Raw genomic sequence first — 21,921 nt, forward strand, 5'->3', positions numbered from 1 at the left:
TCCATCAGTCAGTCTCGGTACAAAAAGTACTGACGTCGACTGAAGTAGCATGACAAATACGAACGTTTCCCAGAAAATACGAAGGAAAACAATAGGGTATTATACTGTATTTAAAATAAATTATTTTACACCATGCATGAAATAAAGCACCAGATAATTATTAGAAAAACACAGATAGGAGTAATTTTTAAACACAAGTTCTATTTAATAAATCGGATAGAAATATAAAAAGTAGGTGAGTTGAACGTGACGTCACGATGTAATGTTTCATATAAATTCCATATTAGAAAATCGTTTTGACAGTTCTAAAAAGTAACAGATTTGACTAGTAGGAAAATACCCTATTATGCACTACATCTGTACAATCAATGAATCATTGTTACCATTATCCTGATTACCTATCCTTATACTGCTCATATATCTCCTGGAACATATCCCTACAGTTCATCCTAATCTTCATTTTAGAACACAACAGGAACACACCAGATAACTTCCTGTGTAGCGAGTATATTTCCTCGGGCGGCGGACAGAGGCGGTGCGTCAGTATGGTGGGCACTAGGGCTTGTATCCGGCGGGTGGTGCGTTGGGTGCCGAAGTCGAATTCGCCTGAAGTGCTGGTGAATACTTCGCCCATTATCATGACTGTGTCCACGTGGGTTTCTTCCATTATCTGTGAAAATATTAAGGTTAATAATTAATGCGTAATTGCACGGTTTCCGACTTCTCATCTCTCAGAATACAACAAAATTCTTCGACGAAAATGTGTTAGTGTGCGTGTTGTGACACTTGTGACTCGTCCGTCAAAAAGAGATCAAGGTTTGCAAGATTTGTCTTTGACGTGTGTCATTTTCTATGTATTTGTGTCGTCATTATAGATTGGATTTTGTATGTAAGTGTGTGAGAACTGCGATTGTGTGCACCTTTCCCCCCGCAAAAAATGGCAGAAAGATTTGTACGGTAAGATATCGCTTGGGCCCCTCCCTTCCGATGTATCGGAAGCCGCTGTTGCTCGAAGGGCCCGCCTGATGGTAAGCGGTCGCCATAGTCTATAGACGCCTGCGACTCCAGGGGTGTTGCAAGCGCGCTGCCGACCCTTTAAAAACCTGTACACAATTTTTCTGAAGAACCCCGTACTGTAATCCCTTAAACTCTTAAACCGCACAGTGCGCGACTACTTGCAAATGGTTCCATATCACAGAATAAATAATAGTACTAGGTACAGAAGATTCACTCTCTAACAAAACGCGTCTGTGACGATTAGGACAGATATGACCGCTAGGTGGCGCAAGCGCCACGCGCGGCCTATGGCTACTTGTTGCGACGCGACGAAATCGCGGAGTGGGCCACGCCTGTCTGTCCATATAGACATTTGATCCTCACAAGAAACTTAATTGAGACCATTAACAAAGTTATCTATCCTTAACTCCTACCTATCTTACCTTAGACTCGTAACCCGTAAGGAACTTCATCTCCTTGGACATCCGCAAGATAGCGCCGCGGTCGCCGTCGGACGCCGCCTTGATGATCTCTATGTACTGGTCCATGAACTCTTTAGAGTACTCGCGGGTCGCGCCGAAGTCTAGGAGGATGACCTGTAAGATGATTTTGACTGTCATATAATAGTTTTTTTTAATCATTCATACAGGAACTGATGAAGAAACTGGTTCTTACTAAAATGTTTTGAGAGAATCTTACACAGCTCAACTTAGCGCCAAACTAAGCAAAGATGGACATAAGAAGACATAAGTACCTACATACTTGGAGTCATAGAAAACCATAGAAAACATCCATATGTAAATCAGGAACGAATAGAATAGAATAAAACTTTATTTTATATAATTTAAGTTACAGAATTATGGCCCGCCAAGTGCAAACATATTATTTTCAGGATGAATATTCGTGATAAACACACAAATAAATGCCATTCCCGGGATTGTGTTCTTTCATTATACTGGGCTTCAACAGCTTGTAGACGATGTACCGCGTTTAACAGCTTGTAATATATTAAGGTCGGTTTGCAAGCAGCGCAAAACTAACATTTCCCGCAGACGGAGCTGCATGATCTTGCAGGCGATGTACCACGTTAAACAGCTTGTATATTATACCTGATTAGTAGCAGTAGTAGTAATCACTTTATTGTACACAACACAGGTTTACAAAAATAAATTACAGTAATGGAAGTACAAAGGCGAACTTATCCCTATAAGGGATCTCTTCCAGCTAACCTTCGATTAGATGAGAGGAAAACTCCAGTCAGGTCAGATAGACAAACTTACGGGATGTACAGTAATATTTAGAAAAAGTAAACTAACGATTAGTGTTAGGGTTGTAGAAGAAATTGGCCCAGTTGGGGTCAGTCTGCATGCAACGCAACATGAACATTTCCCGCAAGCAGATCTGCATGATCTTGCAGGCGATGTACCACGTTAAACAGCTTGTATATTATACCTGTTTCGGTTTAGGGTTGTAGAAGAAATTGGCCCGGTTGGGGTCAGTCTGCATGCAACGCAACACGAACATTTCCCGCAAGCAGAGCTGCATGATCTTCTAGACGATGTAACGCGTTAAACTGCTCGAATATTATACCTGTTTAGTGTTGGGATTGTAGAAGACATTGGCCCAGTTGGGGTCGGTCTGCATGCAGCGTAACATGAACATCTCCCGCAGACAGAGCTGCATGATCTTGTAGGCAATGTACCGCGTTAAACAGCTTGTATATTATACCTGTTTAGTGTTGGGGTTGTAGAAGACATTGGCCCAGTTGGGGTCGGTCTGCATGCAGCGTAACATGAACATCTCCCGCAGACAGAGCTGCATGATCTTGTAGGCAATGTACCGCGTTAAACAGCTTGTATATTATACCTGTTTACTGTTGGGGTTGTAGAAGAAATTTGCCCAGTTGGGGTCGGTTTGCATGCAGCGCAACACGAACATCTCCCGAGAGCAGAGCTGCATGATCTTGTAGACCAGCGGTCGGCAACCTTATTTTGCGTAGTTTTAGTAGCGTAGTTAACGATGAGTAAGTTGACGCGGGCCGCACTTTGTTAATATTTATGACTTCATCAGACATTGTCGTTTCTCAATATTACATAGCCAGAGAGGCTCGCAGGCCGCAAGTGACAGTTTCACGAGCCGCATGCGGCCCGCGGGCCGCAGGTTGCCGACCGCCGTTGTAGACGATGTAACGCGTTAAACTGCTCGAATATTATACCTGTTTAGTGTTGGGGTTGTAGAAGACACTGGCACAGTTGGGGTCGGTCTGCATGCAACGTAACAAGAACATCTCCCGCAGACAGAGCTGCATGATCTTGTAGCAATGTACCGCGTTAAACAGCTTGTATATTATACCTGTTTAGTGTTGGGGTTGTAGAAGAAATTTGCCCAGTTGGGGTCGGTTTGCATGCAGCGCAACACGAACATCTCCCGCAAGCAGAGCTGCATGATCTTGTAGGCGATGTCGTGCCGGGTTTCGTACGGCGCGTCGAAGAACTTGTCTAGCGGTACACCGTCTATTAGCTCGGTTGTTATCACTTCTTGCGAGCAGAGCTCGTCTGAAACAAAGTGTTTCGTTATAAAAAAACTATGGAAAAGAAACATAAAATACACTAATGTTTGCCCGATCTGAATTAATGGTAACAGCCTTAGATGAAGTTCGACCAAAAAGCGACTTTAATGTATAATTTATATATATGGATCATAATCATAATATGTAGATTGAAAAGAAGTTTCCGTCGGGCAGATCGTTTTCTAGGTTTTATCTCCGAGATAATTACGAATTTGAAGTATAAAGGGCGGTAATATTGCTATTTCAACGGCTTTATTTTTATATTAAATATATTAAGAACAGAACGGGTCACTCACGTATTCTGAGTATATAAAATACGTGAGTGACCCGTTCTTAATATATTTAATATGTCTGTGTCTCACTGTGTTATTATTATTTGCTTATTTTTCCTCAGAACGTAATTCTGTATGTAGTCAACCGTACTGCATAAAAGAGAATGACTTGAAAATATCAGGGTCTGTTCGAAGTCACCTCAGATTAGCTTTTTAACATACCTCCACTATGTTGTCCATGAATTTGGTGCATTCGGCCTCGTGGCGGTAGTCTACCTCCCAAGCGAGCTCCTTCTTTGCCACCTCCACTATATTGTCTATAACCCCCTTTTAGCAGGAGATCTAAGGTCCCGTTTTCTAAGGGGACCTTGCATTTTGGAGACAAAGCAAACCGCTTGGAACAGGTGTTCCTGGGGGTGACCTGAGCTGATTAAGCCCGGTTGCCAAGAGGTTCCCCCCAGTAGGTGGGCAGGGGAGGGGGGTAAATATCGCGGCGGTAGTCCACCTCCCAAGCGAGCTCCTTCTTTGCCACCTCCACTATATTGTCTATAACCCGCTTTAGGAGACATATGAGCATGATATGACGCCTAGACAAGACTAAGAACGTAGAGCTAGCTTACCTACAACATCGGGCACGAAGTACTCAGGGTAGGGCGCGAGGAGAGTCTTGAACCGTTTGGTGCATTCGGCCTCGCGGCGGTAGTCCACCTCCCAAGCGAGCTCCTTCTTGGCCACCTCCACTATGTTATCTATGAACATCCCCTTTGGAAACACGTTCCACACCTACAACAATAATTAGCAGTCACAGTTAGTTAGCATTAGAAAAAGACTACGCGATCTTGACGTGCCTTTAAATTGAAAAACGTTTTTTTTTAATTAATAACTATTACTTATGAAAGCAAAAGTATGTAAATAATCGTGTATGATTCATAATTGTTACGCATTTGCCGTGACCTATTTTTCAATAAAAAGACACGTCAAGAATGTTTACCTTATTTCTAATGCTAAAAAAAAACGAACTACAGTATATAATTATTTTCCATCGTATTTTCACGGAAACGTATAGGTGAACCAGGATCTATTGAGGGTGCGCCATGTTACCGAAATTTGTTGGTACTAATTTCTAGCAATGGCAACAATTTTAATAATAGACAACATCTACCCTCTATGATAGTTGTCAATATTGACAATGTAAACATTGCTTTGTCTAGTTTCGTGTGAATTATTATTAGACTGCAATAATCATGCCGAAAGTTTTAGATTTTACAGAGAAAAAAGTTGTAAATAGTGTATACAATAGTTATTTATTGGTAAAAAAACGTGCGGGAGAGAAATTTCTTCCATTAGAAAACATAACGAAATTAGCACCTGAATTGACGGGTAAGTTTCAAACTTATGGACAAATGTCACTATAGTCAGGTCGTCACGATTAGGTTAATGTCTTGTAATAATTTGATTTGTGTATTAGGTGTATCGCATGCATCGGCATCACGGATTGCTGGCGAAGGGCGTAAGGGCGGAATTAAACGACCAAACCTAAAAAAAAGAAAACAAAAAAAGAAAATAGATTTGGATGATTTTGATTTATGTGTCATACGTCGTAAAATTCACGAATTATATAGCGTAAAAACCGAAGAAATATCCAAACATCAAACTTCGCACTTATTAAAGTTGTCGGAATAAAACAAAAATCATCTGCCAATTTCCATTGTCCCCACTATACAAATTGTTGCTATATAAAATTCAAAACGAGCGCCCTCTTGACAATACTCCCAAAGTTCTGGTTTACCTATACGAACGTGTCTTGCTATTTAGAATAGAATAGAATAGAAATCATTTATTCAGACAACACATCAATACAAATAACACATTATTTTTACCAATCTTTCAAATGGGTATTGCATATGAGTGGTACAGTTACCTGCAATAATATTATGTTACTCTTCAGAGGCCGCAAAAATATGTGACACGAGACGCCCTTATGGCTCTACAAATAAGATCGTGTCAGATATTTTAGCGTCCTTCGAAGAGTAACATATTATTGCAGGTGACTGTCGTGCACGTTTGGCAATTCAGTAACCAGTGTTACTATAAAACATGACGTAGTATAGTCTCTGTTAAACTCGGGGTCAAAAGATAGTGACGGCTAAAGTGACCAAATTTATCGGAACACGCCTTATTTCTCGTAACAAAAGGTGTGTTACGATATATTTGGCCACTTGGTCGTCGCTATCTCTTTGACGCCAACTGTCCACGTACACTCTACGAATAGGGGATATTACTGCAATGTTCTGCCGCCAGAGTGCAGCACTACCGACTCAGTAAATTCATAGACTAACTTATACATACTGTGCCTTAAACTGTTTTTTGAGAAGTTTTCACAGACAATAAAATATGACATTGATGCATCAAGGCGGTTTGTTAACAAGGGCCTACCGGTAAACGCGAAAATCGAAATTTAGTTATCTGCCTCTTTATCGCTCGAATATGCAAGAGTGATAGAGACACTGATTTAAACTTTCACGATTGTTAAACATTTTTTTTTAATTGAACAACGGGACTTAAATCGGGAGGAGGGTTTTAAGATCTCATCCACATGGAATCCAGTCATTAGTAAATGTAAGCGGAAACGAATATCGACAGTCGATAAATCGAATATCGTTAGTGTTGTGTGTCGACAGAGTAACATCCCTAGTGCGCAAAACGTTCAAACTGATAAACAAGACCAAGTGCGGGTAGTTCGAAAAACTCGCGCGGCTAGATGTTGATGTCAACTTGAGCCAGTCTTCTCCGAGACCACGGGGACAACGCCGTCCTCGAAACGTCGGAGGTAAATCTTAAAACTTAAATACGCGATTAAGTCCCGTTGTTCAATTTAAAAAAGAGTGATAGAGAGATAAGATAACGAAATTTCGATTTTCTTGTCTCGCGGTAGGCCATGTGATTGACGTGACGTGTGATGTGTCAATGTGGTTTGTTTACTGTATGTGCCACAAAGGTGCCACCTACGCAGAGCTTTGCCTAATATTCCCTATTTAGTACCTTGAGCACCCCAACGAGGTTGTCGATGTCGCTGTTGATGCCCCTCGCAACACCAGGATATTGCACCTTCATGGCCACCTCCATGCCGTTGTGTAGTACCGCTAGGTGCACCTGGCCTGTCAATATAATAAAATAAGGTCACGGATTGAGGATCAGGAACGTAGGCCTTTCTCGAGGCTCGGCCACGATATTGAAATAAATAAAAATTAATAAAATTAAAATTAAAAGCTTTTATTTCAGGCAATACCCATAAACAAATTCCATAATACAATGTTAAAACTAATTTAATGTGAAAGATAAACCTATCAATATTTAGGAGAGATTTATAACGCAGTTAAACCAAGAAAGTGTATACTAGAGTTTATTCAGTGTTTACATGAGGACTGTTATTGGCCGACTGACGTACATAAAAGTAAACAAATATTTCATAGAACCGTTGCTATACAAATATGAATTTGACAGGGTTCCATCTACTGCCAGTATTAAGGACCCCTAAAATAGCCGCAACTACATTCTACAAATATCATATTAACATAATATTTCAATATTTAAAACATTGAGCGACTTGCGACGGCAGCAGCGATAAGGTTGGAGCGAGACACAGCGATCGGACCTTTCGTTTCCACCTATGGTTGTCGCTGCCGCCGTCGCCAGTCGCGTAATGTCATGGCCGAGCCGTTATTCTAGTTGTCGCTCTACCATATTGACACGATGAATGAAGATAAGCAGTACCGTCTTTACCATAAGGGTACACGGGGCCCGTGCCCAGGGCCCCCATCCTTAGGGGGCCCCGAAGGACAGACAGTAACAGTATATGTGATTACCCATAATAAATAGAAGATCATAGTAGAAAAATGTTACTTTAATTAGCTTTCCTTACTTTCCAAAAGGGCCCCAAATTCTTATGTGCCCAAGGGCCCCAGCATAGTTTAAGACGACCCTGAAGATAAGGGTAAGGGACAAAAGATGGATGGTCAGAAACCTTGTACGGAAACCATATACAGTACCAACATAACCCAACATACAAACATGCACCCTGAAAACTCGTTTAAAAAAAATACTTACCGCAAAGAGAATTTAGTATAGAGGCGTAATTGTCAAGGTAAATTTTATAGTCACAGTCAACACGAGTATAGGCCAAAGGTATGGCGCCATCGCTCGAAAAGATGGCACCATACCTTTGGCCTATACTCGAGTAGATGGCGACACCTTTTAATATTTAACAAACGTAACACATATCAGTGAAAGAATAAGGATCAAAGTCAAATGGCGTTCTAAAAGTTTTAATCAGGTGTCGAAAGATGGCAGTAAATTTACTGTGACTACAAAATTTACTTTGACAATACATTGAGAGTAATAATTAATCTAGAATTTAAAATCTACACGGTGTAACATGATAATTTTAACAGCGTATTCCTGATCATATATTTAGAGACAAAAATGTCCTATAACTTTTTTGAAATTCACCTAGTTTCAGAGATAATATTAATTAAAAAAAAAAAACAAGTTTTTATTAGTGTAAAAGGCCTTTTTGATGGTGATGTTGCTACTATGGGACGTAGTCTAAATATCCTTATTGAAAGATGTCAAAAAGTGCCAAGTAACACTTTGCAAAAAGTAGGTTTTACGAAAAAAAAATGGAAGAATCAATTTTAAGTGACAAGTTTACCAATATGGACTGGGCGCTCGAGTATCCCTAAGAGAGAAATTCAAAGAAGTTAACATTCTTACCGTTGCATCTCAATACATACTAGAGAATATTATGTATGTTCGGAAAAACATCCACGAATTCAAGGTTAACAGTGATATCCATAACTATAACACTAGAAACAAACATAAGCTTGCCGTGCCCGCCCACCGCCTCCGTAAGGTTAGTACGTCTTTCGTCGGGAACTGTACACGTTTTTATAACAAAGTCCCCACTGATGTAGTGAATTTACCACTTCACAAATTTAAGTCGCACATTAAGCGCTCCTTGTTAAGTAAGGCGTACTACACTGTAAATGATTTTATAAAAGATAGAGATGCCTTTAAGCAGGTAGCTTGATTTCATTAGTATAATAAGAGCTAAATAAATATTGTTTTTTTTTTTTACATTGTGAATTAAATATGCTAGTGTCCAGTAGAATTGACACATGAGACAATGATGTTCTCGCTTGATTAAATTGTTTAATTTAATTTTAGTTTTGGACACTTGGAGACCTTATACATCTCTAAGTATTTATTTATATATTTTATTTTTGATTGTACATACCTATATTTTTAATGTTTCTGACACTTAGAGACCTTTACATCTCTAAGTCAACTTAGGCTAGTAATTATGTGAAGCTATACTGTCTTTTTATGTAACATACGAGCACAAAATGCCGTGTCTTACAGCTACTCGTACATGTTATTACTATTTTAATATTATTATAGGCCGGTAGCTTGAACATGTCATGCTCGCTTAAAAGTCTTTGCTTACGGTGGCGTCGTTGATCGGGTCGCCACTTTCCCGAATGAAGGTTGAGGGAGGCGATGGCTGAGATACGCGTCATACTCGTGAACGGGTGCTGTTTGTGGAGACTGGTCTGTTTAAGCTAACACAAGCTATTATACTTAGTAACTTTATTTTTATTAATTAATTACAGTGAGACGCCTCATTCTGCTCTCGTATGTTTCTTCTCTCTTAATGAATGTATTAATTATACAGGATATTGACTCTTGGAGACCCTATACATCTCTAAGGATAACTTGATAAACTATATAATCTTATAGTTCTGACACCTAGAGACATTTACACCTCTAAATATTATAGTTTTTTTTTTTGTATTTTGTATGTGTATTTTTTATGTAATTCGACATTAAGAGACCATATACATCTCTTAGTAATTGTAATACGTTAGATTGAATTCTTAGTTTTATTTTATAAAATTGTTGATGTTATTATTTTTGCATGTATGTAAATTCAATGATGACGTGTAAAAGTGCCCTTGTGGCCTATTTGCTGAATAAATGTTGATGTTTGATGTTGATGATGTTAATAACATTATTTTTTTATGTACAAATAAATTAAAAAAAATGAAAAAACAAAACAATAAAAATATTTTTTTTGGCGAAATTGACCTAAACTCATATTACATTTTTTCCTTCTTTTGACCTCAGAAATGCGTGGTTAAAATTATTCGGTTTCCTCATGTTACACCGTGTATAGTTATTGTCTAACCCAGCGGTCGGCAACCTTTTAGTAGCCAAGGGCCATATAGTAGTTAACGAAGTTGACGCGGGCCGCACGTAATTTGTGACTTTAGCAGACATTGTCGTTTCTCAATATTACATATAAAATAACCAGGAAGGCTCGCGGGCCGCAACCGAGAAGTTCGCGGGCCGCTTGTTGCCGACCGCTGATCTAACCTATAGAGGCGGCTGCGAATGGTTTGTCTTCAAAATGCTGCACTCTAGTTCGCCACTCTGCTCCCAACTGGGCTGCCATCACCTGCCGATATAAAACAATGTTTATTGTACGATAGGTAAATTGAACAGCCGCATACAGAAAGATGGCATGTGATGACAGCGACGCTTTTAGGGTTCCGTACCCAAAGGGTAAAAACGGGACCATTACTAAGACTCCGCTGTCCGTCGGAACCTTCGTCCGTCTGTCTGTCTATCTCATGAACCGTAACAGCAGTTGAAATTTTCACAGATGATGTATTTCTGTTGCCGCTATAACAACAAATACTAAAAACAGAATATAATAAATATTTAACCTTTTGAACGCCAAACGGCGCAGCCATTTGCCGTGCCGCTGACGCCACGGGGGTAAGATTTAGTTTTGGGTCAATTTTCAAATAGGCATTTTTTGCTGTCCCACGGCTAAAACTCGAAGTCCATAAGACTAAAAGACTGGGTATGTATATATTTTCATTCAATGTATTATAAGCTTTAAAAATCATGCACAACTGTACCTAAAATATTATTTGTTTCTGACAAAATCGCATTTGAAGTTCCAAAAACGGCGAAATTTGCCGTTTTTCGCGTGTCCCAGTGGCGGAATAGCGCAATAAAAAAAATCATAACTTTGGATGTAGGCAACGTATTACAAACAACTTTGTAGTTTTATAAAGAGCATTTTCAAGAGAATTGATTTAATTATATTGATAAATTAATGCGTTATTTAATAAAACAAGGGAAGCCTTTTTATCGCTGTCCCGCGCGGCACCTGTTTTGTTATGACTTAAATATACCCCCTATAATCTTCTTTGTCTATTGAATAACGGTTAGATTAAATTTACGACGCAATAGTGCGGTTAGTTGGGCATCGATTGACATCAAATGTAGACGCGGAAACAGTTTAATTTATTTAAAAACAGGTAAGAATCTCTTTCGATATATTTTGGTACGACTACAATGACATTTGTATGGACGCTTAATACGTTGGTACATAGTTGAAATAAAAATGTTTATTTTATAATAATAGTTGCAAATATAGTGTTAAAATATATAGTAAAATAAATAAGTGAATCGGTGGTATTGTGTAGGAAATATCGGTAAAAAATATTATTGGCGACATGTCGCGACATTTGTATGGCGACATTTATACGGCTATTTTGACCATAAAAATGTCGATTGTGGCATACAAATGTCGACACAGTGTCATACAGATGTCGAGAAAGTGCCATACAAATGTCGTCAGGGTCTTATAAATGCGACAAAAATAATAAATAGTGGCATATACATGTTGATACTGCCATACAATGTCGAAAAAATGCCTTATACATGTCAAAAGAGCCTTACAAATGGCTAAATAGTGCCATACAAATGTCGATCTTTAAACGTCCATATCTAGCTAACTATAAAAAGTACAGAGGTGCCTCGTACAGTATATTTTTTGTTGTTAAGAGCCCTTTCTAAAACGATGGTTATAAATAAGATTTTTCAATAATAAAAAATTGTCATACAAATGTCGAAAAAACGCCCTCTTCAAAAATTGACCCTTTTGTGAATAAATAATGCCAACCTAAAAGTGGGGTGTTTTTCAGTAGATTTTCATCAAAAAACGATCGACGTCAAATGCCGTCCTTGGCGTCGTTGTCACGATTTTGCGTTGCCGTCTGTGGCGTTTAAAAGGTTAAGTGGGGCTCCCATACAACTAACGTGATTTTTTGCCGTTTTTTGCGTAATGGTACCCTTCGTGCGCGAGTCCGACTCGCACTTGGCCCCTAAAAAGTAATATTGACTGACCTGTTCCACTTGCCAGGCAGGCATGAAGTCTGCCGACTGCCGCACTCGCTCGAATATGCGCTGCAACTCTGGCGATATCACCGACTCGTCCTGTATGCTCAGCAGTTGGCCGAGCTTCAGCGCCGCTCCTATTAGACAGACATTAAGCCACTTATTCATAAACGTTTACTAAAGTTGACAAGCCTATAATAATCGTTTGTCCCTTTCCGACGTATTGGTATGATGGAAAGGGACAAACGATTATTATCGGCTTGTCAACTTTAGTAAACGTTTATGATAAGGGGGTAAAATGTTTATTTAAATACTACTAGCGACCCGCCCCGGCTTAGCACGGGTTAGCAAATTATACACTTAAACCTTCCTCAAGAATCACTCTATCGATAAGTGAAAACCGCGTGTAGTAGTTTTTGAGTTTATTGCGAACATACACACAGACAGACGCGGCGGGGGACTTCGTTTTATAAGGTGTAGTGATACTGATAATTTGACTCATATTTCATATTTGACTGTTCGGGTTTTTCTACATATTTTCTTAATATTTTTTCTTTATTTATCAGTCAGTAAAGTCCCACTGCTGGGCAATGTGGCCACTTCCACGCATCTGTATATGGCAATATCAGGTCAATTAAACCGCATCGAGTGGTGCGAGCCGCATGTCGTTGCGTTAGCACAGTGCGGCGCACGAGTCCAAGTACTTATAACATTTCTGTATTTTCTTATTCTTCATCGGCCCTCAATAACTACTTTATAACTCACCTCTGACTTTACACAGGGTGTCCACAATCCGCTCGGCGTTGGCGGGCGACAGGAACGCGTTAGCGGAGTCGTCCGCCTTGCCCGTGACGGACTGGATGGAGTTGCGCGCGTACTGCACCACCGTGCCCACGCCGAGCCCCGCGGCCAGCGAGCCGAAAGAGAACATTCGGCCGAGGCGGGACGATGGGACTACGCGGGCTTTCGAGTTCTCGCTTAGCTAAGGAATTAATCTGATTTTAGTAACTTGCCAAGTGGAGTCTCAAAAAAATTAAAGATTTTAGTGATATTAGATCGATTTTGGCTGTCTTTTGCGCTTTATTTATTAATATTTTGAGATAAATTAACGAAACATGAACGAGATTTGAAAATGATACTAGGTTGTAACTCCTTACGCGTAAACAAGGAATAAGTATAGTCTTTTTAATTCTAAACATGGAAGGCTATCTATCACACAAAATTACGATTGCTGTGAAATATGCTTAAAATTTTGCGTAATTATAAGAGATTAAGATGATTTTAAGAAACTAAAGACACAATATTAGCAGTATAAGAACGAATTTGCTACTAAGTGTTTAGGTAAAATGTTATGTAACATGCACATAGTCAACCTATATATTACTTACCGCCACTCTAATCTTTTTCTTGGCAACAGGCTTTGGTTTCCCTGAACTGCTTGCACTGCTTGGCTTGATTTCAGTTAGGATTTCAGGAGTATGAGTCTCAACCTTCCGCACAGTTACATTCTCTAACGGAACTTGAATTCTATCATTCACCTGTTCCGTTCTTAACTGGGCTTTCTCCAAACTTTCGAAGGTCCGGTTGAACTCCCGGTTAAGCTCCTCTATTTCCTCTTGCAACTTTGGATCCATGGCGGCTTTAGTCTCTGGATTCGTTGTAAAATTGGGGACATTCATTACTGCATACTGTCGGAACCCTTGAGCGACAACAGAAGCTCGGTCAAACAGCTCTTTCCCAAAGTCTGGGCTAACTTTGATGTTAGATATTGGGTTAGTTGGACAGGTTTGAGCGAAAGCCTTAATGGTGGAGTTATTCCAGATGATTCTAGCATTTTCCTGCTGGAGTTTGACTCCGGCCTCCACAACTAACCTCAGGCCCCGAACTACGCCGATTAGGTCATTAATGTGCGACATCGCCTGCAATTAGTTGATTAATACATTATTTACATAAATATTTTTTATACTTGTCAGTAGCATATTATATTACATAAGAAAGTTTAAAATATAATAATTATTATATTACTTGAACTAGCAGTTAGGGATTTTGCAACATAAAAAAAATATATTGTTATTAGGAAATTTTGCCATTAGTTAGTCATTAAAACTTAAACCAGTTAAATAAACAGTATTACAATATTTTTGGATATATCTTGTTGTATTCGTATTCAAATGAAATGATATTTCTATCTATAACTGTAGTTGGAAATGTGGCTTATTAGTATGATATGTGTTTTAAGTTTTAGTCTACTACAGGTATTACTAAAGAGCATTTGTATAATTTGGTAATGCTTATCAGTCGTTAATTAAGCAATGATGATTTCATAATGTAATTAACAAAATTTATTGCAAAATTGCAGGAAAGTATTGCAATATCACAGATATTCTAGGACAGGTGTCTTTAAACATTTTGACCCTGGAGCCACAACAATCTGTTCCCTTTCGTCGATTGTATGAAACTTGGAAACTTTTGGCCTCCCAAATTGGTGGCGACCCAAGACCGCTGTTCTATGATATTGATTTTAACCTTTCAAAATGATAATTTTACAATCTCAGCATACAAAATACGCTTAAAGTTTTATAGTATGGGACAGACATATTTTATATATTGTTAACTACATGGTCACTTTTAAAACCCTGGTTTAATGGTAATTAACTAATTAAAATAACCAAACATACATGTTTATGGCAATTAGTAGACCTTTCCACAATGTGTCATTTAAATATTAATATTATAGTGACATTCTTACACAAATTGACTAAGTCCCACGGTAGGCTCAAGAAAGCTTGTGTTGTGGCTACTCAGACAACAATATAATATAATATATCAATACTTAAATACATAGAAAACACCCATGACTTATGAACAAATAGGTATCTGTGTTCATCACACAAATAAATGCCCTTACCAGGCTTCTAACCCAGGACCATCAGCTTCATAGGCAGGGTCACTACCCACTAGGCCAGACCAGTTATCATTTATTTATTATTTTGGCACAAATATCTGGGAGACCGAGCTTTGCTTGGAAAACATAAAAGCTCAAAAATGCACGTTTTCCCAGAGATAACACCTAGCTAGATCGATTTATCGCCCCCGAAAACCCACATATAGCAAATTTCATAATCGTTAGAGCCATTTCCGAGATCTCCGAAATATACATATAACTAAATACCTATACAAGAAGATATTAGATATATCATTTCTTCTAACAAACTATACTAATATTGTCGCCTGGCTGAGATACAGAGAGAGATAAAAGGTTTATAGGTAAAACATCATTTATCATTTACAAAATGGCCCACTGGACGGCAAAATTATGTATGCTACAATTCAACCAATTAAAATAAACGGTTATGAATGTTATGATGAAATACTAGTAGCTATTTATTATTAAACTTGCTATTTCCATAGTAAACTATAGGAAAAATTTAAGTGGCAATTAATTTCGCAGTGTAGGCGGTAAGAATGCGGTGAGAACCTCAAGGCCTAATGAAATCATGGTCATAGGTTATTGCATAATATGACATAATTCCCCCATATCAACACCCCAGAAAAAATATTTATCGATTATTTAGACACTTGGTGTTCCAAGCGCTTAAATATATCACCGCTTTCATGCACAAATGTTAGAATTTATAGCAGGTGCGGCTGTTGTTGTCTGTGTAAATATTACTTACCTTGCAATTCTATCACAAATCATAGAAATAACAAAGCGCTAATTGAATATTACAAAATTACGTCGATGCATTTAACTTATTAACAGAACTCCAACTTAGTTTACTAGGTAAATTTTCGAAGTAAATTCGCTGAATTCTGCAATTTTTTTTGCGTCAATTTTGAATGTGTAATTGACAAGTGAAAGTGACAGCTGTTTTTTTTTTATTCGTCCTTTCTGGACAGGCTAAGACCAAAGGCCATACTGCCTAGAGCTGTTTCATATGTTTGGTTTTTTTTTTTGTTTTTTTTTTTACGTCACTACGTAGCTACTTATATTTTAGCCATAAGCCCTTGCTACACGGTCGCCGACAAGCCTTCTAACTTCTAACCGTCTGTCCTTGGTCAGTTTTGGTCAAATTTTGTTGGAAACAACCAGACTGACGCAACTAGGAACAAAAAAAGGTTTTGTATGGAATTTGGTGACCTAGCCATAGCCAAAAAAACAAAATAATACGTCAGTGCTATTTTTCTGTCAAGTCAACTGTCAGCCACATTGCTTTGTTGCTTGTCATGCCGGTTCGCATGTGTTACTTACGTATTTCTTGCAATTTCTTTTAAAAAAAAAATTAAAAGCCTTCGTCATTTTCCAAAACAGGCAAACGTGATAAGAACATACAGTGAGTCAATAGATTTTGTTTAAATGCCACCGAAAACTTAAGTTGTTTAAGTGCGAAATATGTGGCAATTGATACGCTCGCGAAAATCGCAAAAAAGGAAGTATATTGCGAAATTTCCATTAGATGAAGACCGGTAAGTATTGCTTTAGATACTTTTAGCCTTATTTTGGTGTAACAGGCTATAAACACATCGGAAATTAGATATTTCATATCCACTTTCCTTGTGAACTAGGGATATACTACAAGTATCGGTAACTGCAGCCTAATTTTTTATCAATGTAAAAAGTAAAATAAAATGAGTGAATTTCCTGACAACTTGCATGCAACATGACTGTAGATAAGAAAATATAATTTAATTTTTTAATTATAATTTATTCAAGGACCAACTGAGATCATTTTTGTTAGTACTATCGACTATGACTTATAAAATATTGTTAGTATTATGATCTATATTCTATACAATGTCAGAGATAAATAAATTAATTGAAATTAAAAAGAAATGAAATTAAATCAAAATAAAATATAATAATAACGACTTGATTAAATGAAAATAAATATTAGAGCATTAAATTACAAATTAAAGTTAATAATATTATTAATAAAAAATATCAAAATATTGATAAAATGTCACTTCGATTAATTTCAATGTTTGCGCTTTCTTAGGTAGTTCGCCTCACAAGTTATCACTGTTATCAGGTATCAGTGTACGTATTTTACATTTTGGTTTAGGTGTATAGCACAGCCGTAGTTGAGATATACACAGTCTACACGTTCCGAGATCATTTTCAGAATACTGTTGGTACTGGCGCGGATCCGGCGCACCAGGGATGTACATCGCTTGCGCATACTCGCGTAGAAACAGTCAACCCGCGCCTCGGCAAACATCCCTGATGCACTACAGTATCGCGGCAGCCCCATCAGTACCCTGAAAGCGTTATTGAACTGTACTCGAAGAGCATTGTACCGTGTTGCTGTGTAGTTCACCCATAGGCCGCTAGTATATAGAGAAGTACAGTACGCTCTGAAAAGAGTGACCTTGACCTGTTTAGAGCATTTAGCGAACCTACGGGCGATCATATTAGCTCTAATAGACAATGCTCTTCGTTCGCGTTCAATATCTGTATCGTCTTTAAGGTCAGATATCACAATATGTCCGAGATACTTGAATTGTGATACCACAGTGAGTACCTTCCCGTATAGTGTTATAGGTGGGATATCGCATGGGCATTTTTTTCTAACCTTAAAGACCATACATTCGCTCTTTTTATCATTGTATTTTAAACCATGACTATTCGCGTACCGTTCACAAATACCTATCAGCTTAGTGAGCCCACAGGGAGAGCCACTCAGCAGCACCATATCGTCGGCGTAGCTGATATTGTTTACGCATACTCCATCAATATGGCACCCGATGCGGGTGCTGCTGAGCTCCTCTATCAGTGCGTTTACATACAGGTTGAAGAGGTTAGGCGAGGTCAATCCACCCTGCCTTACACCACACTTCAACTTGTATGCATCCGAACATGCTCCCGCCCATCTAACTACATTCGATTGGTTTTGATACCAGTACTTCAGGACTTTGTTTAAGTCTGGTGGCATGTTAATGTCCTTTCGTTTTTGCCAGAGAATGTCATAATTAACCATATCGAATGCTTTCGATAGATCAAGGTAGCATGCGTATACATTGGTCTGTCGGTCCGTGTAGTATTTGAGCCAAAATTGCACTTTCGGTCGACAAACCCGATCTAAAGCCAAATTGACTGTCGTGTAACTTTAGATACTTGTCAATATGAGAACTAAGCATACTGTCAAACACTTTGGCTACTATGGTCGCAAGCGAAATTGGCCTATAGTTGTTTTTGCCGCTAATGTCACCGGTTTTGTATTTTACTATTGGCACTACCACAGTCCTCATCACGTCATCTGGCAGGAACGCGTGTCTTATACAAAAAGTGTACAGCATGGCCAGTACTCTGGGTAGATGCAGTCCAGCATGCTGGAGGTGCTCAATACTGTATAGAATAAATAGAATATTAAAATATGTATAAAAAAAAAATATTAAAATAATACATGACTATAATTATTTCTCCGAATATTTTTAGTGGAAAACTATATATCATCTGTACATTAATGGAATGGACATTATATTATATATTTTTGGAATCTAGTAATTATTTAAGATTTTAACCTAAAATATAAGAAAATGTATATGTGTCTGTTTTAATGATTAAATGTTTTCAGATGCAGGCAATGGGTCAAATAAGTTGTAAAGGAAGACTTAATTTTATTATTATAGAATATAATATATGGAAAAAAATGATTTAAGTTAGATATACACATTGTAATTTTGACACAGGTGAACACACATTTTCCTCTGTTATCTGTGGACCATCGAACCGTCGGGATGTATTTTAAATTATAGCTAGTCAAGCTGATGTTGTCGGTAGAAAAAGGCGGCAAATTTGAAAAATGTAGGCGCGAAGGGATATCTACTCATAAAAAATTTGAATTTCGCGCCTTTTTCTACTGACAAATTTGCTTTACCATCTATAATTATATTAATTTAGTTAAAAAAAATCAGTTTATATATTTGTATTTTAACAAATAAAAATCGTGTTCACATTTAAGTCCAACCATGTATTAATCCACTCAAAGAACACTATATAATTATAACATACGACTTAAAGGCCTGTGTACACCGGCTGCGTGTGCGTGACGTGCACGTGTGCGTGCTGCGTTGTAGTATACAGATCCTTATGAGAGACGGCACACCGCCTGCGTGACGTGTGCGTGTGCGGCTCCAACATTCTACCGCACGCGCACGTGCACGTCACGCACACGCAAGCCGCTGTGCACAGGCCTTAAATGTGGACTCGATTCTAACCTGATAACGAGTACGAAATTTGTTGACAAAGGCCCATGTTTCAACCCTCCCCAATTTATCGATATCGATAAAATACGCAAGCGTGTAGCATACTACACTATTTAAGTCTGTTATGTTGGTACTATTGTTCTTTGACAGCTCTTTGTCGTACATGTTGGTAATGATTGGAGAACCAAACATACACAAAACTGATTCAAGTCGCTAGTATGGAAGTCCCGTCTCTTAAAACGTAGTGATTATATTCTCTTTGGAAACAACTGTCTACACGGTCCGGGACGGACCAAGGTCACGCGGTTGTCGCGGTCTGAAGGCTTGTCGACGACCGTGTAGCAAGGGCTTAATCATGGTGAAGGTATGTTTATAGTCTGTGGCCTCCATCTGCCTATAGAATTTGTTCTTCATCTGTGGCAGACAGCTGCGCACTGCGTCTGCGCTACAAACACTCCTTCAGTTCAGCGCTATTACAACGTCGAATCGTTCGAAGTTTTTTATAAATATACTTTCGCTTTGGTTAATTATTAGCTCGTTTTAAGTGATCAAAGTCTAGTTATTTACACGGCTGATACAAATCTTTGTACTTTTGTAAAGAGCGGTCGACATAATTGGGTCAACATAATAAAGAAGTGGTTTGTTTAGCCCCCTGTGAGTCACCCGTCACATTGTTTATGAAACTTGTATAATGGCTTAGCAATGTTATCGTCGTCTAAATAGTTGTACAGTGATAGTGCACCGATCCCGATGGATACGCCGCCCGTTCCGAAGCCGAGGAGTGCATTTCTGCCACAAAATGATCCGCTCAAGCGACCAGTTCCCTTGCCGAGAACTAAAATCAATCCCAACGACAGAGTTTCCGCCTCGGACATATTCAGATCCATAAGTTCAGTGTCTAAACAGATATCCGAGGATGTGGCGCTGAAAGTGAGTAGCTCGGCTAGGTCGGCAAACGAGAAAATTGAAAAATCCATTCAGGATGGGTCCAAGTTTGCTAAAGGTACGTTGGAAAAGACGCTCACGACGTCGCGGGCTGTGCGGGACTCCGTCACCAAATCCGTCATAGAAGGCACGAGGAGTGCGGGCATGAAACTGAGAAAAGTGAAAAAGACAGACTCTCTGGAGGAAACAGAAGACCAGCGCTGTGTCTCCATGCCAGTAGTGGATGTCAGCCTCTTCGACAACATACAGTTCCATTCACCACTATTAGAACAGAAGAGGTATAAAGCGGAGAACGAAAATACCCAAGAATTGCCATCGCTCAACCTGAATGCATCCCATTTTGATGATCTTTCACTATTTTCTACAAATTCAGACTCCAACACCGACACTGTTAGTAATTTCTCATATGACAGCCGAGAATCAGATCAAAACAACTATACCAATTTGGAAAATGAGCAGTTAACATATGACACACCGAAACCTTCAAGAGCGAATAGTATAGTAAGCATAAGATCAGCGCCTGAAGTCCCAGAAAGACGGAAGAAACGAGAGAGCATAGAGGTCATGAGACAGAACTCTATGTATGAGAACTGGACACTACCAAATAGTACCATAAGCACTCACACAAGTACAAATTGTAACAAAACACAGAGACCTAGCAAAAGTACAATTTATGAGTTTGATCCACTAAACACAAGCAAACCTGCACCAAAATATGATGGAGTAAGCAATGAGTTAATACTACTGGAATCATTCTTAATAGGAGATACTTACGGTACTATAGTTACTACAGACAATTCAGATGAGACCTTTGATTTCCGAGACATTGAATATTACAATCCTCCTACTCCCCCGGAGAGATCAGACAGCCTGTTTCCTGAGACTGAGATAAAAGATGAAAAAGTCCCAATGGTGGACAAGGACAACAATTCCAACTGGTTTGTTAGCGATACAGACTCGTTGCCAAAAGCTGGAGAAAGATCTACCAGTACACATTCGGTTATGCAGAAATTCTCAAGCATGTTAAAATTGGACAATATGTTAAACAAATCCCCAAAAGCGGTCATTCCTAAAGTTGATACGATAGAAAGACCACCAGTAAACGGCTTGCCGGTGCAATTTTTCAGTGGTACATTGACTAAAGTAGTGTCCGGCGGTGTTGAAGACTTGTTTAAGAACACACAGAGTAGGTTTTGTGTGCTGTCTGAACAGAAATTGTTGTGTTATACAGACCCAACTAACTCCGTCTTGAAGGAGTCTTACCCTCTGGATACAATCAACTCTTTGCAAGTTGTGTTGCCTCTGTCGTCCAGGTAAGTCATTTCATTAATTGGCCATTTTATTTTTTACATTATTTGCTCTTTTAAACCACTTCTTGAAAAACCTTCTTAGTTAAATGGAAGCTGTTAATTGATAAATCATGCATTACTAACTTAATCGTGTATATGAAATTTTAACTGAAAAGGTGATGATTATGCTCTCCTGATCGATTTCGGCCACAGCGACTATGTGCTCTGGAGAACGCAATTTTGTAAAGGTGAATAGTATTATAAGGCCCAGATAGAAAATTCATGTGCATGAATAAAAGATCCTCGCTTTTGGTTATATTCATCAGTTTGCTCGGTATCAAAATCAAACGTCAAAATCAATCTAATAATGCTAAAATGTAGGCTTTTTAGA

The 21,921-nt window shown here is 38.7% G+C and overlaps 2 protein-coding genes and 1 long non-coding RNA gene across 4 annotated transcripts in view; 1 reads left to right on the forward strand and 2 right to left on the reverse strand.

The window, feature by feature from the left end:
• LOC134804157 (uncharacterized) overlaps window positions 1–21,921 on the reverse strand; it is a 460,972-nt gene that overhangs the window by 207,035 nt on the left and 232,016 nt on the right. The window lies entirely within an intron of this gene.
• Window positions 342–15,946, reverse strand: LOC134804059 (atypical kinase COQ8B, mitochondrial). Of its 2 annotated transcripts, none has more exons than XM_063776954.1 (10): window positions 15,768–15,946; window positions 13,479–13,738; window positions 12,856–13,072; window positions 12,100–12,227; window positions 10,273–10,354; window positions 6,880–6,995; window positions 4,458–4,620; window positions 3,349–3,551; window positions 1,440–1,592; window positions 342–670 (listed from the first exon to the last, which is right to left on the reverse strand). In XM_063776954.1, the coding sequence occupies exons 2-10, from the start codon at window positions 13,722–13,724 to the stop codon at window positions 395–397; spliced, it is 1,584 nt and encodes a 527-aa protein (XP_063633024.1). In that variant the 5' UTR covers window positions 13,725–13,738; window positions 15,768–15,946; the 3' UTR covers window positions 342–394. The 2 variants fall into 2 exon arrangements, with proteins under 2 accessions (XP_063633024.1, XP_063633023.1); XM_063776953.1 differs by having other exon boundaries at window positions 343–670; window positions 13,479–14,009.
• Window positions 19,837–21,921, forward strand: part of LOC134804144 (arf-GAP with Rho-GAP domain, ANK repeat and PH domain-containing protein 2) — a 45,569-nt gene continuing 43,484 nt past the window's right edge. The window contains exon 1 of the mRNA XM_063777088.1: window positions 19,837–21,554. Coding sequence (XP_063633158.1) covers window positions 20,047–21,554 — 1,508 coding nt within the window. The 5' untranslated portion in view covers window positions 19,837–20,046. The remainder of the gene's footprint in view (window positions 21,555–21,921) is intronic.

The sequence above is a fragment of the Cydia splendana genome, chromosome Z, assembly GCF_910591565.1.
Source record: "Cydia splendana chromosome Z, ilCydSple1.2, whole genome shotgun sequence".
Classification (NCBI taxonomy): domain Eukaryota; kingdom Metazoa; phylum Arthropoda; class Insecta; order Lepidoptera; family Tortricidae; genus Cydia; species Cydia splendana.